At 36.1% G+C, this 24172-nt stretch overlaps 1 protein-coding gene across 1 annotated transcript in view; it reads right to left on the bottom strand.

The window, feature by feature from the left end:
• The window catches only part of LOC140136087 (ran-binding protein 9-like), a 73139-nt gene that overhangs the window by 15403 nt on the left and 33564 nt on the right, over window positions 1-24172 (bottom strand). Inside the window, exons 3-4 of the mRNA XM_072157793.1 lie at window positions 4808-4869; window positions 2486-2659 (exon numbers count right to left, since the gene is read on the bottom strand). Coding sequence (XP_072013894.1) covers window positions 2486-2659; window positions 4808-4869 — 236 coding nt within the window. The remainder of the gene's footprint in view (window positions 1-2485; window positions 2660-4807; window positions 4870-24172) is intronic.

A 24172-nucleotide genomic window follows, 5' to 3' on the forward strand; every position in this document is an offset into this window, starting at 1 on the left:
AGTAAAGATGCGCGAGCGAAACAGCTGCTTCAACACGTTGACGTCATTGCCACATCAGGGTGAAAAAATTATATAGTTTCCAATATACAAGGGCACAGTGGCCCAGCGGTTCAAGACTTTGACTCATAAGACCGCGATGTAGCTCGAAGCAGTGGGTTCGAATCCCCGCAGTGACAATGTGTTGAGCACTTAGGCAAAGCTCTTCGCCCCCAATGCCTCTACTGACCCAGATATACACATGGGTACTGGCTGTATTCAATGTAGGGAAGGTAACATACTCCCTGTAGAGGAGGTGTAGCTATTGCCAGCAGCAACATTTCATTAAAGAATCCAGCCCAATCGTTTTGAAACAAAGATGAGCATTCCAGCCTGTGAACACAGGTTCATCCCCTTTACCAGAGTTTCTAATACAAGAAAATAAGTGTATCACAAAATATTTTGCTTAACTGGTTCAATTTTTTGCTATTTTACATTCGTAGTTTTATTACTTCCTAATTCCAATTTCCTGTTACAAGTATAGACACAAATACCTGCATTTTTCTATTGAAAATAATATGCAAAATGTGCCACAAATTCATGATCATCCTAATCCTGATTATTTGATCATAAATGTGCCTCCCACCTGAGGCAACATTTGACTTGTATCATAGAGGGGAAGCAATATGAACATGCATTATTTCCGCTGCAAGAGGCATATCCATAACTGTTCAATATCCAAAGTCTTACATATGTCAAGCCAGACAAGGGGTAATTTCATCAGTAAAATAATGACAGTCTGATCATTTACAGAACTGTATCTTTATTTCTTTGTTTATTTACCTTATCAGAATGCACACAATAACAATATTTACCAACATAATAATAACAGATTCATTTTACAATTGCCAGATTTCTTGAAAAGAGCAACATGTCTATATCCAAAATCATATTTTAAGATCAACAAAGGCCAATCAATGGAAGCCCTGTTTGAGGCCTATAATTAAAACAGTTTGTTTCCATAACATTGAGTTATATTGCTCCGACAATTTTGATATGAGAAACAAAAACGTGTAATTAATAATGCCACATAGGATAGGTCACACATATTTTGTTATGATATTTTTTTTCCCACCTTCTAAATGAAAAATATCTTTGCATTGTGTTATCAGAAAAATATGAGCTTTCTTTTGATACCAAAATCTCAGTTATAATGAGAACAAATTATGGGGGAAGGGGAGGGGAGGGAAGTGAGACCATTGATCTGGTCACACACCTTTAATATAGAAATTATTGATCCAAAAAGATGTCACGATCTAGAAAAACAATGATGCCATTGGGAACTATTGTTACAAGCATAGCCAGCTATTGAAAGCAAATATTGCTATCCTTGACAACACACACTCCCAAATTACATTTTCAACACACAATGGTTTTAATGTCCTAGGGATTTTCATATGCTGCAGCTAGACATTGAGTTCGGTTGTATGCATAGTACATGTATATATTGTAATGTGTAATGCCATTGCCAAATACAATTCCAGGTATATTACGTGATCACCCATCAACATGATTGGGGCACTCAATAATAAAATACTATGTAACCCTGTGTTGTAATACTATGCATAGAATCCTAGCTGTTTGCCTGTGTATTGCAATGAAGGGGCTGTCCCTCTGCAATAAAAGCTCAAGTACAGGGTGTCCCAAAATAAGTACCCATCCGTATAACAAGTTTCCATCAATTTTGAAATCAGAAGTTTTTTGACCCGAGGAATTCAATGGACAGCATTTTGAATTTGCATGACGTCATTAAAATACTGTTCTCTGATTGTTCGAAATTAACTTTCATAAAATGCAGTGGACGATTGGTGTGGACATCTTACCACACCTTGCTCAAATGTACGATTTGTTTTGGTGTTTTTGTTCACCGCACACGACCTCTTTCTGAAAGATTTCAAATCAGCTACTGACAAGGTCTATTCCTATAAATGATGCACCAATGTCAAGTAGCTTTTCATGCCCACAGGGTACCTTCCTATAACCTTGCCATACCTGGATTTCAGTCAAGGTACATGTATGCCTATATTTGATTTGTTTTCAAGGGATAAATAGCATCAATTAAAGACAGTAAAGGTTAACCTATGGTTAGTGACCCTACAGACTATTTATTTGATGTAAAATATTCAATGTAACCTTTCTACATTATTTAATCCATTCCCATTATATTTCCAGTATTGTTTAACTTCTAACGAATGTTCGATGGCGTAAAATCAATAATATATTTCTACCAGATACTCCAAGTAACATATTATCGATTTTACGTCATCAAACATTTGTTAGAACTTAAACATTACTGGAAATAGAATGGGACTAGATTAAATAACGTAGATGTCAAATATTCTACGTCGAATACTCAAGAGTCTGTAGCGGCACTTATTGTTCAGTGCTCTCATACATGCAAGAGGGAGCACTATTGACTCTGATCCAATACGAATGACTATCTCCTTACCAAGATGCACTCCATTTTTGGTGTAAAAACATGTATTATCTATAAGATTGACTCCGCAACCTATGACATCACCGGTAGTGAAGGTAGGACCGTATGCTTGACCCCCGTTGTTCGGTGAATTAAAGAATGTATGACCATTATCACCGTGGTAACCGTAGGAAGTCCTGGTCCAACCTGCAAATTCACAAGGAAATGTTCACCGCACACGACCTCTTTCTGAAAGATTTCAAATCAGCTACTGACAAGGTCTATTCCTATAAATGATGCACCAATGTCAAGTAGCTTTTCATGCCCACAGGGTACCTTCCTATAACCTTGCCATACCTGGATTTCAGTCAAGGTACATGTATGCCTATATTTGATTTGTTTTCAAGGGATAAATAGCATCAATTAAAGACAGTAAAGGTTAACCTATGGTTAGTGACCCTACAGACTATTTATTTGATGTAAAATATTCAATGTAACCTTTCTACATTATTTAATCCATTCCCATTATATTTCCAGTATTGTTTAACTTCTAACGAATGTTCGATGACGTAAAATCAATAATATATTTCTACCAGATACTCCAAGTAACATATTATCGATTTTACGTCATCAAACATTTGTTAGAACTTAAACATTACTGGAAATAGAATGGGACTAGATTAAATAACGTAGATGTCAAATATTCTACGTCGAATACTCAAGAGTCTGTAGCGGCACTTATTGTTCAGTGCTCTCATACATGCAAGAGGGAGCACTATTGACTCTGATCCAATACGAATGACTATCTCCTTACCAAGATGCACTCCATTTTGGTGTAAAAACATGTATTATCTATAAGATTGACTCCATAACCTATGACATCACCGGTAGTGAAGGTAGGACCGTATGCTTGACCCCCGTTGTTCGGTGAATTAAAGAATGTATGACCATTATCACCGTGGTAACCGTAGGAAGTCCTGGTCCAACCTGCAAATTCACAAGGAAATAGAGAGATGTGTTGGTTACAATTCGGCAACTTCTGAAGTTGTAACAAAATGGAACAAAATAAAGGAATCCGACAAGCCAAGTGATGGTCAGGATTAAGTTGGCCATAGCTGGGGGTCATCCACACCAAACTAGCTTAGTTGGTTTGGATTGCGATCCAAGACGCCCACTATCACGAGGGCGTCGGAGCACGTAGCACTTGCGCCGCGTCACGGGAGCGGTAAACGTGTATAGACCCTATCGAATACAATGTCACTCATCCTCATTTAAATAAAATTCTGTTCCTAGGTGCTTGGTATGGTTTTGCCATCAAATTAGAGAAATATCCCTCTGTTATCTTAGACTGTCCACCAACATTGCTGCCATTTCAATTGTCATACCGTTCCAATTGGTTTATTTGACAGGGTCTATAATGCATACTTATACATCTTGAGGGCAAAATGAAGCGTGTCCTCATTTCAAGTCAATTGCAAGTGGACACACACACATTTACACGTCTATCCACATTATAATACAGGTATAATTTTTTAAGGTTAGTTTTCCTGACAAAATAAGTTAGAAATGCATCCACCTGAATCATGAATCGGACAACTTCTGATTAATTTTGTTTCCAATGTTTTGTTATGTGAGTAAATGTTCTTAGTCTCCAGTAGTTTTAACAGAGTTTTGGAAATATATCTAATAGAGGTTATCCATGTTCTATAAGTTGCATATCCTATCAGCGACTGTTACACCTTGTTTAGGACTTTCAAAAGAAGTACCTGCATGTGCAACCATGTTTCAACTTAGCCCGCCAAAGTCATGCAGGTAACTCAGAGGTCGTGCTTGAATTGGTTTGAATGGCGAATACAACGGGAACCAGCACCTTTTGTTAGAAGTCACACATGAGTAAAGTGGATAACCTCTATACTGGAACTTACTTTTTGCAACTTTGCTATGTTGACCAGTCCAGCAGGTCAGTTGCCTGCAGAAGTCTGGTAGCAAAGTTGCAAAAAGTAAGTTCCAGTATTAGATTTATTTCAGAACTCTTTTGTTACATAGATGGTATCTCTATTTCAGAGAGGATATCTTACCCTTCCCAGAATCCTTTGCAATATGATACATCCCCTGATTATATCAAATGACACTCACATTGCTTTGTATTTTCATTTTGAGAATACACTGGCTAAACATGGGTCGATATATAGTCAAGAAATAAACATATTTTGCAAGATCTGGATGTGCTCTGTTCATTGAGGTACATTTCGCCACTAACGACCCATGTTGCACTAGGTAGCAAATCAGTACAGAAAATTAAAAAGGGAGAAATGCATTATGGGAAATGTCAGCTATCTTCTGCCTCTATCTTACCTGGTAATTTATTACTATTGTCATTCAGAAAATCTTCTGTTGCTAGACCTATGCCCATATACCTGCAAAGAACAAAAGCAAAACAATCTTGGTTAAAAATATGCACAATGTAACACTTACATAAGGAATTCTTGCTACAAATCACAAGGTATAAATTCTGCATACAGAATGTAACTGGCCACTTTTGCCCCAAGACACTCCATAAACCATCAGGGCCTTGCAGCTGAGAAGCGCACACCCAAGATATCCCACAATAAGTCATCACAGCCAGGATCAGTTCCAGGTAAGTGAAATTACTAAGGCACCTTGTCCTGAGCGAGCCAATAAAAAAATTCTTTTTCTCCTGAAAAAATCGGTCTTAAACCACTGTAATCCGGTATGTTCTGTACAATTCAATGCAATACAATTTTAAGGAATTTGCTGTTGCTTCTGAGATTTTTACAACATATCGGGGCTCACTCTCTCACCAATTTTCTGCAGTTACATCCCTATCTTCAGTTAGAACAATGTGCCTTATATGACCAAGTAGTACATAAATGATGAGAACAGATCAGAGACAGATAATGAAGGGTCCAAAAAATATTTAATCCATGGAGAGAAATTTGTGTTTCACCCTTACATTCACTCAAAAAAAATTATTGTCTTAATTTCCTCTTATTTCGTTATTTTAAATTTGGTGTTCTTCCATTTTCCTGAATTTGATTTTTCCCAAAAATGTTTCCACAAACCCCAATGATGTAAATAAATATATTGACCCTAACATTGCAAAATGAATATTGCAGCCATGACTTTATAATTATGACCATTGTTGTTCCCACATCTAGTCATGTGAATATATCAATCAATAATTCCATATGATGTGATATTGACTGGTTCAAACATACATGCATTACAGTTGGAATTGAAAGCACTTGGCATGCTCTCATGTGATGTGAAAACAGTTTTTACATTTTCAGAAATTCCAAATGGTGCATTGAATGCTTAAAGGTGCAAACAGATATTTTATATTCACAGAAAATTCTGTTGGTCTGACAGACCATCTAATCACATCTATTTTATCATTTATTATTTCAAATTATGAATTTAATTTTTATATTTTATCAGTAACATTGTGCTCAACTTGGAGAATAAATATATCATTATTTTAAGTAAAACAACAAGGGATTACCTGGGGTTTAGAATTGATCAGTCCCGTTATTGCTATGCACCTCCGATTGGTTCAAATAGTGCGTAGGAGTATCGCGTAGACACGCACACGCTAAAGTGTGTCATATCACACAACTAGAACCAATAAGATTGCAGTAACTTTCTTAAGGTGGTATTGGAGGCATTATGGAAGTGCTCTAAGCATGTTTAAACAGATTAATTTAGTAGAGCAAAGCACACTTATCAATATGCCTTTCGTTTGAAGCAAATCGGACATACAGTTTTCAAAATATATCAATTTATTCTTTGTTTCAATTTTCTTTATATCTTATTGTTTTTATCAATAATCAATAAAGTTAATGAGCTAAAGTGACTGGAGAAGCTCATTAATATGTAATTTTTGCCAATATTTTGCTAAAAATCAATGCATAAATGTTCAGGGTACTTTTATTTTGCATACTTTTGCCTTGAAACTTGGTCAAAGTGTTGCTAATATGTTCCAATGTATTATATAGTGAAGCCGTCCCCTAATCTGCATATATTTCATAATTAATTAGCATTTATTCAAATTAGCTCAATAATAAAACAATGATACTTTGTGGACTTGTGCAACTGTTTTTTCACCAAAAATCAGCTGATTCAGAACAGAAAATGTAACCAAATTTGGTACAAAAGAGCTTGAAAATGCTAACTAAAAAAAGGGTAAAATAGGAGTTTGAAAAGTGGTCATCACCAAAGTGCATACCCATACCACCTGACAATGGCAGTGCATCGCCTGCCTGTGAAGTTGCTCTCTATCAAATACATTGTAAATATACATTAGAGAAAGAAATAAAATATTAAAATTAAACATAACTTTAATGCATGTGTATTTCAGCATTCAAACTCGTATTAATAACTCTGCTCCCAAAATTATGACATCCATGGTAGAACTAGCAATTTTATTTCGCAAAATATCTTGGCAAAATGCTAAGAAAATTATCGTTTTTAATATATCCAGCTTCCACATTGGCTTTGAGACTAACCAGTAAGTGCATTAACTATGACGACCTTTTTTCATAAAAGGATTTAAAAGGGTTTATATTCTATGAGTCAAGTACATTACTTGGAATGGATGGGGTATTGCGATTGGTTCATTCGCTATGTATGATTGCACACTAATAACTACAGTATTAGCATGCACAATATTAACTACAGTATTCAGAGTTTATGTTGCTTTATTGATAAAGTGGGTCACTGTTTTGTTCAACATGGTTTTTATAAGTGTTTTCAAACATTGAAATTTAAATGTACTGCAACGATATATCGCGATATCTCAGTCGCGATAAGGAGTCCACGTCGCCAACCTTGATTTTACAAGCATACATAAGTTGCTGGAATAACAGACCATACGGGATGTACCACAAACACCGGTCTCGTTTTCAGCCATTTAGTAGGCACATATCAATATGAATAACCCCATTTTTAGGCCAATTTTTGCATATGGATGGGTCTCTTTTTCTCTCTCAAAAACTAGCCCAATTTGTATGTGTTATGTCAAGGTTATAAACATTTAAGTCAAAGTTAGCTAGGCTACATTTTGTTGTACATAGACTTTCTAAATACCAAAAAAGCAAAAACCTGACAAGAACGTACTAAGTAAGCCTACTAGTAAACTATTAAGCTTGCAAAAATAACAAAATTGATGATATATGATTCAACATGTACTTTTATATTGTTAAAATAATTACTATCAGTCTGTTCCACAGAGACCTTGAAATAAGGCCAAGTACACATATTGTATGGTAATGAAAAGCTATCAATTGTGCTTACTTCATTTGTATTCAATCCACTGTAGCTTCTCTTTAGCTTGTTATTTACTGAATTCTTTGTCACAAGATGACAAGACATCTTTTGAGCATGCTTTCCACCACCTGACAGCCATATATACAAAAATAACCACCCAATAGACACCCGATCATTGCAAAAATAGACTTCAATCTCGATATCATTGCTAAAGATTGACAGACTTTGCTCATGTTTTTGCACCTGTTTTTGACCACGTTTCGGACCAAAACTGACACAGAAATGAGAAAAATTACCATAGCGAACGGAGATGGAATATCACTGCGAAAATGCACTTTTATTTTTTTTTAACAATCAACATTTGATGAGGTGTAGACCCAGGGTACGTGTGTATCGTCATAATCGTGAATTTCAGATGGACGCACAAAAATCTGTCTGGAAAACGCATTTTCGCGCTTTTTGACTTGAATTTTCGCGCTTTTTAAAAAACCGGCCGCGCATTTTGCCGTTTTAAATCGCGCGAAACTCCGGTGCCTATAATATTACATAAAGGACCACTAGATGTGTGTGGGGCAGAGAGGATACAAATAGACCTAAGGCCAGATAAAAAAAATAATGTGTTTCTCGTCCCTGCCAACCTCAACTTTTGACACTGCGCCAATTTTGTTGTTATTTGTTATTTTCAAAAATACTGTAAAAATTGCGGAAAAAAGGTTCTAAATAAATGCAACATACTTATTTTTGTTTGTGTATCCATCATTTTCAACTATTTCTCAATGAAAATGCACCATACAGTATGCACTACAATACGAAACATATACTAAATATTATATGATCAATAAGGTATGTCTTATATTATAATTGGAGACCGAAATAAAAAGATTAGTTTGCGTATGGCATCCTGTCAACCAGACCAAAAATGTAGTGTTGCGCAGGTCAGCAACCAACCATGTCCCGCCTTTAATTTGCCCTGACGTCAGACGCAAACTGGTCTTTTTAATTTCATCTTCAATTATAGCAGCCACATTATAGGGGCCTACATGGCGGCCATCTTGAACAAAATAACAACACCAAAAATAAAATAAAGGAAGAAATAATAAGCATGATAAGGGCCTCCTTCACCCATTTAAAAAAAATCCTAATAGAAACATACATGTATTACTTTTTTTTTACCTGGCCTAATTGTTTGATATGGTTATGACAAATCTTGTTATAGTATATGTTATTTGTCCTGTAGGATTGATCAGCGTGACCTTAGCACTGAGGGTAGCACACCACACCCATTGGTATATATGTGTATGTTCACTTGTACCCCCTCATTATCACTGTAATTGTGTGATAACACACTTATACATTGGTTACAAACATATATCAACTTGACAGGTGGTCTGATAACACACTTATACGTTGGTTACAAACATATATCAACTTGACAGGTGGTCTGATAACACACTTATACATTGGTTACAAACATATATCAACTTTGTACCCCCTCATTATCGCTGTAATTGATGTTATATTCACAGGTGGTCTGACAGTTCTGTGTGTTCCCTGTCGTGTGCTCCCAACGATTCTCATTGCTGGAGTGGATGTTATGATATCAGATATATTCCCTCCACTTTCAGCACACTCTTTGAGTGAATTTCCTCCGTTCATATCACAGAACACGGCATACCAATGTATAAAAGGCAATATCTTATTACACCATCAATATAGAATCGTGATAATGGCATTGTACTCCCTATAAATGTTGGTATGCATTCATTTTGTATTCAATTTGGTATTAATGATACAAATACAAGTAGGATTGTGGTGTTATTTATTTATTTAGTTCAAATTCATGTTTAGATACTAAATGACAAATATGTTAACTAGTACTCTCTGTTTGTTCATCCAATACAAAAAATATCACTGATTTGAAATTGCATCACACACAGCTGCAGATATGACCACAAACCAAAAATAGACTTCAATCTCGATATCATGATAGAGAAATTTAAATTACAAACTTGGCAAGTACATAATGAAAAGCTTCAACAAAAATCCTCCTCAGTTTGATTGTTTAATTTGATAAGACATTCATCACACAGTTGATCAGATACAATCTATATTAAATGGAATTTAAAATTGTCATGGAGAAAACCAATAGAATTCACCCTATGATAGAATAGATATTTATATACAATGTGCTTGCCAAAGTTATATTAATACCCTTCATAATATATGTGCCAAGGACAAGACTGACTATCATATCAGCATCATAATTATATTGGAGCTCAATGGCTCATAATAATATCAAAGGCATTCAGGATAAAAATAAAGATGACCTCAAAACTACTTGACCAGAGATTTGTGTCAAGTTCATTTACTAGATAGACAGTAAGCATGGTAAAGGATGGTTACTAGTGCATGACATAGTACTATAATCCAGGAAGCATAGACATTTTCGCTGTTTACTGTTTGCATATTTGCTAATTTTGTACTGCTTCAATGTTTTTTTTATTAATTCATTTTTAAAGCTTCTTTGCATTGTTTTATAAAACAACAATATATATTTGGCCTGTATGTTGCTATTTTCAGAGTAGCTGCTTAGCCAATTGGAAGCGTGATAGCGTGAAAATATATCAAGTGTAAAAATTTTCACTTGACAGCACTTTGTTATGACTGAACTGACTGATATGAAGCTCTGACTTGTATTTCCTACAACCATATTGCTATGATTTCATATTTCATCATTGACACACACACACACTGTTGGGATCAAACTGAATACAGTGTGCAAAATTATGAATTTAGAGGAGAATTTGGCCCAACATATAGACCTGAAGCCAGAATTTTTTGGGGGTGAGGAGGAAGGGGGGAGGGTAGACTTCCAAAATGTGGACCTGATGTGATTTTGCATTCAAATTGGAACCTCTTGACTATAAGTTTACAAGTTGTACACAAAAATGTGGTGCTATTGGTGCCTTTTGAGTCGGAGGGTGCCCCTCCATCTGGTTACTAGCCTGCAACATTATCACTTATCAATTTCAGTTAATTTGCACTGTTATGTTTTCATCAAAAGCATTACTTAAATACTTCACATGGAATCAATTCTGTACCAGTACATCCCTTTTTAAAGGAATTTTTATTCTACTAAATATTCTATCATTTAATATTAGCAGCTCAGTCATATCACAACACAATCACAATTAGACATGTAAGAAAGTCAAATCCTGACATATCTTAGTAACATTAATATCTAGTGCAGGAATGGAGAACTCACAGCTGGCATGGGGCCTAGTCAACGGAAACTGACCTCACAGAGATGAAGATATAATATCGCTCCATCAAAATGCCTTGGACATTATGATTAGAGACAACGAAGATTCGAAGAGTGCTATCAATTTGAATCGTATTTGATTGAAGAATTGAAACTTAGGAATGTTGTACAAATAACCTGAGGTGTATGACCTACTAATCTAACCATTTCTTTGATTATTTAAAATAATATTACATGAAGGACCACTAGAAAAGAATATATATGGGGGGGGGAGGATACAAATAGGCCAAATTAAAAAAAAAATGTGTTTCTCGTCCCTGCCCACACCAATTTTTGACTCTGCACCAATTTTGTTGTTATTTGTTATTTTCAAAGATACTGTAAAAATTCTGGAAAAAAGGTTCTTAATACAGACAACATATTTATTTTTGTTTGTGTATCCATCATTTTCAACTTTTTCTCAATGAAAATGCACTATACAGTAAGCACTACAATACGAAACATATACTAAATATTATATGATCAATAAGGTAGGCCTGTCTTATATTATCATAATTGGGGACCGAAATAAAAAGACTAGTTTGCGTATGGCATCCTGTCAACCAGACCAAAAATGTTGTCCTGCGCAGGTCCGCAACCAATCATGTCCCGCCTTTGCCCTGACGTCAGATGCAAACTGGTCTTTTTAATTTCATCTTCAATTATAGCAGCCACTTTATACATGGCGGCCATCTTGAACAAAATAACAACAACAACAAATAAAGAAAGAAATAATAAGGGCCTCCTTCACCCAATAAAAAAAAAAACCTAATAGAAACATATTACTTTTTTTTTTTACCTGGCCTAATTGTTTGATATGGTTATGACAAATCTTGTTATATTATATGTTATTTGTCCTGTAGGATTGATCAGCGTGACCTTAGCACTGAGGGTAGCACACCACACCCATTGGTATAATATAAGGCAATATCTTATTACACCATCAATTTAGAATCGTGATAATGGCATTGTACTCCCTAATGCTGGTATGCATTTTCATTTTGTTGTATTCAATTTGGTATTAATGATACAAATACAAGTAGGGTTGTGGTGTTATTTATTTAGTTCAAATTCATGTTTAGATACTAAATGGCAAATATGTTAACTAGTACTCTCTGTTTGTTCATCCAATACGAAAAATATCACTGATTTGAAATTGCATCACACACAGCTGCAGATATGACCACAAACCAGTGATATTTTTTGCATTACATGAACAAACAGGGGATATGGATGAACTGTATTGAATTGAGGTTTAAGAGACTCCTGTATTGTTGAATGAAGCTGCATAATCAAATTTGAAAAATTTCAAGCTTTAAAAGCACATTATTTATGTATATCTTTTTATTGACAACAGGTTTAGAAGTTAATATGCAGGAAAATAACTGAACAACAAATTACAGAACAATCTGCTTTCAAATTGCAAGAGGAAAGATCAGGTATACAATTGAATACATCTGAAGCATGGGGAAGAAAAGAATGAACACACTTCATGTTAAGGATTGTGGGACTAAATCTGCTTTCAAACTTATCAGCATGAAGAAAAAGACCTGTCACCCCAATCACCATTCAGCCCTGTATGTTAAAAACCCTAAATAATGCAGGAACTTACTTGCCAAGATGTAGTAGTATAGTCTACCATCTACTACAGGTAGTGAATTACCATCGACTCAATGCTCATACACAGTGCTACCGTATACCGTAATGCAAATACTATCCTTGCACGCATTGCATACACTTCTACTGATGACCCTAATTCGCAATAATTGATTATACACTGATCAGAACGTTTTATACGATAGTCTCGAGTATATAACGCATAATATGTCAATCAAATTACTACGCTAGACCTGCTCATCAGCACAGATTCATACTCAATGAGCCATCATGATGGGTTTGTTATTCATACAGAAAGCGTTATCACCATCAGATCCTTCGCTATATTTCTGTGTTAACGGGAATATTTTTCAATATTTTTATTTTTTGCGTAGTTAATTTTAGAACATAAAATTCAAACAGCTTGCAAACATATTTTTGATATTTTTGACATCCACAGGGTACTATAATATGCATCAATGAAACCACAAATAAAACAAACCACATAACTGCTCAGAAATGCAAAAATGTCTTTGTAATTATATTAAAAGTATGTGGATCCACATTTTCGTGAGATTCACACTTTCAGTAAAACTTCAGCAAAATATGAAAATTATCTTCTAAAGAAAAGTGACAGAAAAAAAGTTGGTTACACAAAATTGTGTATTCAAACATATTCGAATGTGTGAGATTTATAAAAATGTTTACCCATTATTATGCATGTTGTCTGTGCAAGGTAACGAAAACACTCAGTTAACACAATATGGATGCTATATCATCAAACAGACATGGTCTATGATGCTATGTACCTGGACTGAGTTTTCTTTTGCAGTGATTCTGATGATGTTATTCATGCAGCGCTAGTTTACGTAGAATATACCCGAGGCTAGTTACATGTAAAGCTAAAAAGCACTCAAGTTTTGTTGACTAGATGCTACCTTGCTTGGGTATTTACTGGGTCAATGTCAAATGATATTTGTTTACATCTCTTTCTACTCTTTGTTACATATGTTATGCCCTAGTTGTTGATAGTAACACCCCCCCCATGCTAACACACCACCATCCACCAGAGTTGTAACGAGTCACATCATTTCATGGTCGAGTCGAGTCATTTCTTGCAATATCTCGAGTCGAGTCGAGTCAAATGACTCGAGTCACTGTACAATCTCTATGGGGAAAATTTGAAAATCCAAGTCGAGTCATTTCATTTTTGAAAAGTCGAGTCTCGAGTCATGACTCGTTACAAGTCTGCCATCCACACACCCACATGTGATCATCTTCAAACAAGGACGCCGTTTAGGGCAATTCAACATGCTAACATGGTCATCTGAATCCGTACATACCGAGGACGCTTTCTGTGATTTTGTATACTGTGTATTTTGTGTGTTTGTAAATGGTTCTAACTGTGGGGGTGTGTGTGTTTTGTCACATTCACACTGTGGAGTCTGCTAACAACCGTGGAGCTCCACAGTTGAAGATAACCTCAAAAATGGGGTTTTTGAGCCATAGAGGGGGGTATACCACCTGTCATTTTCTCATTAGAGCAACCTCCACAGTATGGCGGTTGCTGTGAGATTTGTGTAAAAAAATCTCCCCAGTTTGAATGTGGGTGTGTGAATCTCCCCAGTTGGAAAACACACACACCTCCACACTTGGCAGCATCTACAAGAGGGGGTGTGTATGAAATCTAACATAACAACTATGGATGTTATATCTAACGTATGATAGGCCATATTTCACAAATACATTCGACGTGCAATTGCAGTCTTTTGCAGACCTTCTTGAACCCAGAATGGTCCCCATTGCAGAGTGGTCCAGTTTAAACGTGGAAAACGAGTGTGTATCCTTGTTTGCTGGTAAACACTTACACACCCCCTCCTTCCCAAAATACTCCTCCGCATCCCATACACAGGTCCTACACACTCTCTCTATAATTCATTCACTAATGTGCAATTACATGTCTCAGGGTCTTTACATATGCATCGGACACCTCCAGATTGAGAGAAAAAATATTGTAGATGTGTCCATCAATAAAAAATTCCACTCACAATCTATTTTCTCTACAAGTTAACAAACATGGTAAAATCACCATAAAACATACCCATATGACAAATTATTACAACCCTTTAAATTGCACACAGTCATAAATCTACCCCTGCATAGCCTGTACTATCTGTCAGCTAAGCATCCATGTACAGACAAGGCTCCTAGCATCAATAACCCGGCCAACACAGCATTGTCAATACCTTTCATACCTAACACATAACATTGATATACATATATTTATATTTAGCTACCGGTGTACATTGTATCCACCCACTGACAAGAGGACATTTTTGTTTTGGTCTGCGGATCTGCCTCTTGGCCGGGGTTTGCTCCCGATGACTCATATGTCAAGTTTGTCTTAACATTAATATCAGTCACATCACATTTATTTAGGCCATGTACACAATGTTATGTACAATGCAGTACATTAAAAATATCCAATGTAGTATGTGGGGCCTAGGACTATTAGTATTACAGAGGACTGCAAAATCCTGTGGCAATGCTATTCAAAGTTATAATGTACGTCTGTACGATCTTATATGAAATTCATTTAAAAAAAATTTAACCTGATTTTTTAAAAACATACTTAAAATGTTTACACATGTTCCTTTTTTAGCCAGGCACCCTTTTTAATCAGGAATTGAACCTCCACCCTTTTGTGACCAAAGAATATAACAATTGCAGTTGTTAAATTCAGAAGACTGAACATCGTCGCTATCGCAAATTTCATGGTCACTCTACGGATTCATTATCACTATCTGCACCCCCATTGATGGAAATTGTACATTATTTAACAAAATTAGATTGCAAAATTCTCATCATATGATAGATCGCAGAGAGTTTAATTTTGTTCAACTTCTTGCAATTCTGATTGGCTGCTGGGAGATCAAGGTCAGGTAAAAACACCAAAGAATTAAAACAATAGTCACATCAAACTGCTTCCTCATGATACTGATATATCTCCTATTTATGCTATGTTAGAAAAAAGCATACCAGCATCACAACAATGGAGGATACAGCAGCTTAAGGGGCATCTGAAAAGGGTCCGAAGAGTCATATGACATGTCAAACTTGACAAATGTAGGAGTTTGAAACAAATTTGATGAAAAGATTCCAGTTACAAATTGACATGATGAATTAGCCAAAGACAAGTGTGACCATCATGACATTTAAATGTTAATGCCTCAGTTTTTTTCTAACAAACATGTTTATGAACATGCATGAATACAGGATCTATCTGCGTAGCAAAAAACATGCTGCATTAAACATTGTCCAATCCATTCAATTCCGCAGTGCTGTAATAAATATTTACCGTAAACAATGAGATATATTTAGTCTGCACGCAAGCTGACTTCATTCTACGCAAAATATGAAAAGCTTCATATTGCTCTGTGATGTAATGTTGTGCTGTCAAACACATAAGTGATTCTTGATACATTACAGGTAAAAACACATCAGTATTGAAACTATTACAAGAGCGTCAGTTTTACTGCACTCATCACATGACATTAGTATATCGATATTCATGCAGGATGCAAGGCAAACATAAATATATTGTGAATGTGAAGGCCACTACATGTACATATCAGAAGTTAAATATTCTTCTCGTTAATGTACACATTTTTTTGATTTTTAAGTTTGTTTGTAGTCATGTTTTTTCTAGTTTTTTAAATTTATTTGTCAAGGACCATAATAACCACATAGTTCCAGTACAAGTTCACATAAACTTGGCTCCCATCCCCAGGATGTGGATTTTTCGGGATGTGGATTTTTCCAAGATGTAGATTTTTCAGCTAACAAGTCAGGTTCCTTTAAAAAGGAACCTGACTTGTTCTATGTCCATAGAATTGGACGACAAATTTTGCTGTTTTAAGCACCATTTGTAAGTGGAAGCTGGTGGTAGCCTAATGGACAAGTAGTCCGACTAGTTAATGGAACTTTGTGGGTTCAAATTCCATGCCGGCGCTTTTCCTTGCTTTTTTCCAGTTCAAGGGCTGTGCATCGGCCAGGATTTCATTTGGGTTAGTTAACTATTTGAGTTGGTTAAGTTTTCGTAAATAGACCTATGCATAAAAGAACACTTTTTTTTTTTTTTGCGGCAGCTGTGTTGAGTGAGAAAGGTGTGAAAATTGATATTCCTAAAAAATGTCCACTTTGACAGTTGCACGTTCCCCATTTAAAAAGGGGGAAAGTGCAAGCCATCCTCTGGATTGCAAACTGAGAAGACATGAGAGACATGTATGCATTAATCTGCTATGCAAACACGACATTCAACATAGCAAAATGTCCACTATGCACTTGTGTTTACATGCTCACAGCAAAATTTGTCCATCCAATTATACGAACATAGAGCCAAGTCAGGTTCCTTCAAATTAAGTGGGGGCCCTATACCATCCTGGGGAGCCAAGTTGAGGTGAACTTGTACTTGCACTATATGGTCAGCACATCCAGACCAAACACTGGATGAATTAGAAAGATATAGCAACCTTTAACAAAACAAGTATTGAAACGCTCCATTATAAACGCATCTCTGGGTGAATGACTGTAGTCTGCAGTTGAAGTGTAAAGTGAAATCCAGGCGATTTAGTCTGCCCATGTTGTGCACACAGAATACTAATTCTTACAAGCTCATCTACGAAGACATAGTTGTTGACCCCAGTACATTTGTAAATGTGCAAAACGACCTTTTAATGTGTTGGGTACAAAAACTCATATTCTACAACTTGAGGTCAAGTTTGGAGCTAAATATTAAAGAGGTTAATGAACTATGCCACCTGGCAACAAAATTATTGCTCCTAACATAATGAGCCATGATAACCTCATCCCCAATTACATAGCTCAATGACCTCCATTCAAAAACCATAGCTCAAAATATGACCTCAAGTTGTGGAGTACATGTACATGATGTATGAGTTTTTGTACCCAACACATACAAAGGTCATTCTATGCATGTGAAAGCCTATTGGGGTTAAAGAACTGCCCACTGACAGATGAAAATGTTTGAGATCCTGGTGTAAATGTATGAATTCAATTTTGAGTTATCTCCACTTGCTTCCCTCCACAACAAGATGAACGTTTATCATGCTAGACATGTTAGCAAACACTCTCAAGCGCAGGTTGCCGGCACATTTTTTCTCTCTCCAAAATATTCCTCTTTTTTGCCAATAGCAATGTATACAGTATTGAACATGAATAGAAAAATCAGAAAGCTAGGTGTAAACAGACTGTTTGAAATGCACAAGTTACCTTCATTATACCGTCCTTCACCAAAATTCATGGTTGAGCAATTCAAATTGTAAACATGTTTTCATATGTTATTATGTATATTTTATGCCCATGATGAAGACTTACAAATTTTTAACAATACATGGATTTAGGGCTTCTCTACTGAGAGTCAATTTGTGCCCATATTCCTTCAGTCCTTCCCACAATTCAATCTAGGCGTTTTGCATTTAACATTAACAATAGATACAATTCAGAGGTTAATCCATTTCATTTGATATGCAATACGCATATTGCTTTGTGGGAAAGAATTTTGGCACAAATCAGTTTTCAATAAAGCCCTAACTTGTTCTCGCGTACATTCACATAAGCCCGCGCCAGTCGCGCATTCTATATCAATACATGATATTACGAGTCTCGTTTTTCCCGCAAATTACAAGCCGAACAAACTATAGTGAAGTGAGTCTTTTTCGGGGTGTCACTCCCATTGTGGCCTGTACACCATCCGCGATAATGAAAACGTGTAAAAAGGGTAATTTTTCGTGGGTAGGCACGATACCGTGTTTAGGGTGTCAAAAACATGAAAAATTGGAAAAAAGGGTAGCAAAATTACAATTGCTAATGCGGAAATGAAATTTAGGGTATGAAATTTGATGCAAGGAATAAAATCCCTGTTTAGGGGAGTGTGTTACCTGTTTAGGGTATTGTTTTAGCCAATGGTAAAATCCTTGTTTAAGGTGCTTTTCAAAAGTTGATTATCGCGGATGGTGTACAGGCCACAATGGGAGTGACCCCCTCCCCCGGGTCTTTTTCCATAACATTTTATTTATTGCATAACATTTTATTTTTATTTATTACATAACATGTTATTTATTGCATTTAACATTTTATTTATTACATAACATTTTATTTATTGCATCAAGGTTTATTTCTATAGGCCTATTCCCTTGTGACAAACCCGGTGTCAATTTTGCAGCAAGATCTTTTCCAGTTGCAGCAAAAATAGCAACAAAAACGTCAGAAAGAAGAAAATCCTTGACAATATCCTTTGAGCGAGAATTTGCAATGGAGAACCTAAAATCGTAGCTAATAAAAAGAATTATGCAGTTTGCCACAACAAAAAGTACAGACATTTATACTGTACATTTGCCTCAAAGGACATCAGATTATGATAGCAATTTTTTTTCTCGCAAAAACTTTGTTCTTTCAGTAATCCTTTAAAAAAAAACATTTTCAGAAAAACAAAATTAATGATGACATACTGCATTGATCATGTTATCATTTTCAATACACCCCTCCCACAATCATCCTCCTCCCTTACTTTGATCACATTTATTATGTGCCAGTTTTCAACATTTCTAGGAAATCCAGGTACCCATTAAAAACAAAAAATATCATTCTTATAGAAATTGGGAATTGGAAAACACTTCCTTATTAAATATCATGCTTAGCTTCAGCCTGAACGTATTATCACAGAAATTGGGGTTAACGCATCCTGCAATAATATCTTATTGGGTCAATGGGGCATTAATTTGCAATCTCATTAAATGTAATTCTGTATTGTATCATACAACACAAATACTTCAGAATTACACAGTATCAAAATGAAGTACAAACTACAGACTGTTTGTAGCGTGCATTTTTTTTCTACTTAGAAGTTGGCAGATCAAGTCAATAATTGTGAAAATTTAGTGATTATAACTAACTTGCTCAGTACCTTAGAAGCTTATACGATGTTGAAAATCTGATGTCGAAATCCCTAAACTTAGGGATTTCAACGTCACCCTGGGTTTGCCACAAGGGCATACTTGATCACACAGTTATGAACTTCCTATATAATGTCAATTTTCTAAAGATTCTTTTATTGTTGTTTGTTCCTTATTTTTGCCTAATAATAGACCTCAATTTTATTATTGTAGACTTTTAGATTATGATACAATATATGGTGTCATGAATCAAATATTTTCCACTCACAGTGGCGTTGCATCAAAAGGGACACATGCGCCCCATCAATTTGAAAATGTAGAAAATTCAATAAGAAAATTGCCAAAAAACAGCTTGTGCCCCCAAAATCAGACCTGATACCCCCCACTCCATCAAAAGGCTACATTTGTACACACTTTTTTCTTTGCAATTTGCTGTTACTTGCATATTTTTCATAAATGCTTCATTGACACTGTTTTACATCATGAATAAAAACACAAAATCGCAGTTTGGTGAAGACTTTGAGTTCAAAGACTGATGACATGCTTAGCTGATGTCCCAAATCGGCTAGATGCACGCTTGATTGGAAGGTGCTGAAATCTAGTGTTTCAAATATCTAATTAGGCATGTTTATTAACTGCTGTACCATTTACATTAAATTTTTAACGTAATTTAAATAAAATCATATGTGCACATTTTTAAATCTACAACTTATCAAAAGATTTTCACACAACAACACTATTTAACATAAGTTTCAAACTGCCTATTTTACACGTAGCACACAAAAATTTGTGCAGTGTGATAATGTTGTATTGTGTATTAATTGGAAGTGTACCCTGGCGGCAAAGATGAGTTCAACAACCCTGTGATGAGGTGTGCAGTTTTCATGCACACAGTGTTACTGTCAACCTGCTATGTCTAAAACTGGTCTGTGCTCGGGAAATAAATGGGCACACCGTGAATTACGATACATGAGTCTATTCAGGCATCATTATTATTATGGATACAACTTAGCCTAGGCCCCTATTTTCATGAAGTATTATATATTTTAAGCGGCCAAAAAAGTTATCTGGGCAGGCAGACTTTTCCAGTAGGGTCGGTTGGTCAGGCTTTTTTTTCCTTTTTTTTTTTTGGCAAATGACCTTAAAAATCACCAAAATCCCATCTATTTTGCAATATTTTGAAATACCAAAAAAAAACTAGATGGACCGCGGTTCTCGGATTTCACGGTTTTCGACGCACAGCGTCGACCGTGATGCCTCCACCAAAGGGAGCGATGTGGCACTCAGAAGTTGATACAAAGCTTCAAGTCTAAAAGAGGAGAAGAATTTGACCTCAGATGACCCCAAAACAACCTTCCAATGACCCCTGGGTGACCCCAGTTGACCCCAAAATGACATCCCAAAAATTTGGCTCTAAATGTTGACTGTACCCACCAAGTTTCATTCCCATAGTTTTTACTAATTTGATCCATGCCCGAGATATAGCGTCCGGACGGAAGGACGGACATTGCAAAAACAGTATGCCGCGCGGTGGAAGCATAAAAATCTAAAATTTTCCCAATTTGGATCAGCATTCATTTTGAGCAAACCAAGTTAATGCCTAATAATGTTGTGCCAGTGATTTTAAATCCTGAGATTGTTATCATAAATTCCAAACCAGATACCACCAAACCACTTCAAAAGATGAAACAAAAACCTCTAGCTACAATCCATGTAGTGGCCAGGCCGATTGTAATTCTAAGACATTATTCAGTGACTACCATCTTGCCCAGCTCATTTAGAAACAGATATGAAGCCCAACACTCATGCTATCTAGCATTTTATGAAGTAACCTTATCAAATCACATTCACATGAAATACAAACCTGCCATGGGCAACTCCTGAAATGAAACTAATCTGCAAATTCAGACATCCATAGAAAGAGACTGTACAAATATATCGGTCATGCAGTGACTGAGAATTGATCACCAGATGCCAGTCAACCTGTAGATTAGCCATGTAGATATTGCAAACTGATCAAACTTACAGTCCTGGACATGCCAAAATCAGTGGCGGCGCTATGGGAGGGAGGCATTCCCCCAAAAATATTTTTCTTGCCCCCCCCCCACTTTTGAGGCAAACCCCCCAGATTACGTAAATTTCCACTTTTTTGAGCATACACCCTAGACATTCCGCAATTGCCCTTCGCAAGCAGGATCCACTCCTGGAGTTTTGTATCTATAGGTTACAACAAGATGATTATCAGTAAGTTCCTTGTCCACAGGAATTTCAAGCCAAATCAATTTTTCCATGAGTGTACTAAACCATCACCAGGGTTCGAACCCGCATCCTCTCGCACCATAGTCGAATGCCTTATCGATTGAGCCAACTTGATTGCTTGTGATCTGATAAAACATAATAATATTAAGCATCTTGCTTGATTGCCAACATGATCAGCAAATTTTGTGTCCTTGTCCTTTTCAGTTTCTCTGTCTAAGGGTAATCCAAAAAGGACTTGATAATGTCAAGAATATTGAATGAGGAGAGCGGAAACTATAGGAAGTTATAGACACGTTCACGGTGTAATCCAGGGTCTTTCTTAGTGATCCCGATTCCCAGCTAAACAGTAAATATGTTTATTTATTTAGGAATAGCTTATAAAAGATAAGTCAATAACAAGGGTTTTTTTTTTTGGAAAAAAATGGCAATATGAAGAAAATGGTAGTGTTGATAAATATGAGAAACTCTATGCATGTAGCATGTACAGGTTGTAAATGGACATAGACCCTGTTCACATTAGTAAATTTTCTTCTTTCGACAAACCTCGAACGAAGATTAAAAATCGTTTTTCCCTAATGTGTACGCACTTTTCTTCCTTCAACAGATTAAAATTGCTTCGTTCAACGAAGCTAAAAAGGTTGTTTAGGCGAAGGAATACTTCGTTCGACAAAGCTAATTTTGTAATGTATATACGCTTCGCTTGCGTTCAACGAAGGAAATTGATCATGTGACAAGTGACCTTCGGGCGTTATTAGCTTCGTTCGGCTTCATTAATTTTCATGAAATGTGTACAGTGCAATGTCTTCGTTCGGTCTTCATTCAGCGTAATGTGTACGCATGCTTAATTAGTTAATCAAGATTAACTTATCTTCGTCGAATGAAGAAATTTTCTAATGTGAACAGGGTAATACCCCGGTGTCGTCACTTAACATTGACTATGTGTACGCATGATCGTTCCCAATTTCGCGAAAAAAGGGGTTATTTTTAAACTATGTTCGCGATGTTTAAAAAATAGGGTTGTTTTTGACAACGGTGTACTCGAAATTAAAAAATAGGGTATATTTTTGTGAATCATCATCATGATAATGTTGAAATCCCAAGAAATCTTACCATTTCTCGCTCAATTTTTTCTTTTTTGCCTTCCTAATATCCCGGCCTAAATATTCAGCAACACGTTCGACTCGGTTTTATTTGTTTCATGGTTTGTTTACACCGATTACGTCACTACCCAGTTTGGCCGCTGATTCCATGAGACTTTTTTCATTGGATTTATTAATGACGCGCCCGGCCTCCGGAGCCTTGACAAACTGGGTACCCACAAACCGAGCCACAAACCTTTCGAAATGGCACCTGATCATAAAGGAATTGTTCCTTCTGAACCTTCTGAAGTTGTAGTCAGCAGGGCGAAAACCGCAAATTTGGTGACCGGCAAGCTAGAGGTTTTTCTTGAAAATATCTAAAGATGGGGCTGATATAGTGGTTTGAGTGAGGGAATTCGTGGCAAATGCCAGATTTCGTAATTTTTGTTAGTCAGTTTATGTAGGCCTATTGGTCACATTCAAGCTTTATTTTGCACAAAAAAAAATGGGAGGAAAGATTACATTGTTGATAACTGTATCATAAAAACACATGATGCATCCTATTGGATGTATTTGTATATATTTTTCTGTTATTTTCCTCATTTATATATTAAAAGGACAACAGAGTTCTCCTCAGAAAGACAATGAATCAGAACAAGTGTTTTTGTGTGTGTTCTTGAAATGTTAAAAAAGGGGTACTTTTGTAAAAGTGTACTTGAAATGCAAAAAATAGGGGTATTTTTTAAGGCTAATTTGTACCCGTTTTCGTGTAAAATAGGGGTAAAAAATGACGAAAATGTGCTTGAAACCGCGCAAAATAGGGGGGTATTTTTTGACTTGGGGAACGATCATGCGTTACGCCTTTGAATGTTAAGTGACAACACCGGGGGTAATACACTCTTCCATCACTACATGTAGACTAAAATGGGACCTTTTACACATATCAAGTGTAAATGTTAGCACACAGTCTGTTCTCTGCAAAATTGCAAACATCTTATTTTTGATCATTTTTAAATTTTCTGATTTAGAAGGGAAACTGAAAGTGCCTTTATTTCGATCTAGGCATTATAAATGTTGTCATTCAGATGTTAAATAATGCCAGGAGACTGCCTTCCAGCTTTTGTTGGCTGATGAGTCCTGCACAAAATGCAATCCTTGCGTGTGATTGGTTCAACTCATGCATATAACATTGTCTTGAATTATATTGAAACCTATTCCCCATATA

This window comes from Amphiura filiformis, chromosome 16 (genome assembly GCF_039555335.1).
Source record: "Amphiura filiformis chromosome 16, Afil_fr2py, whole genome shotgun sequence".
In the NCBI taxonomy this organism is placed as follows: domain Eukaryota; kingdom Metazoa; phylum Echinodermata; class Ophiuroidea; order Amphilepidida; family Amphiuridae; genus Amphiura; species Amphiura filiformis.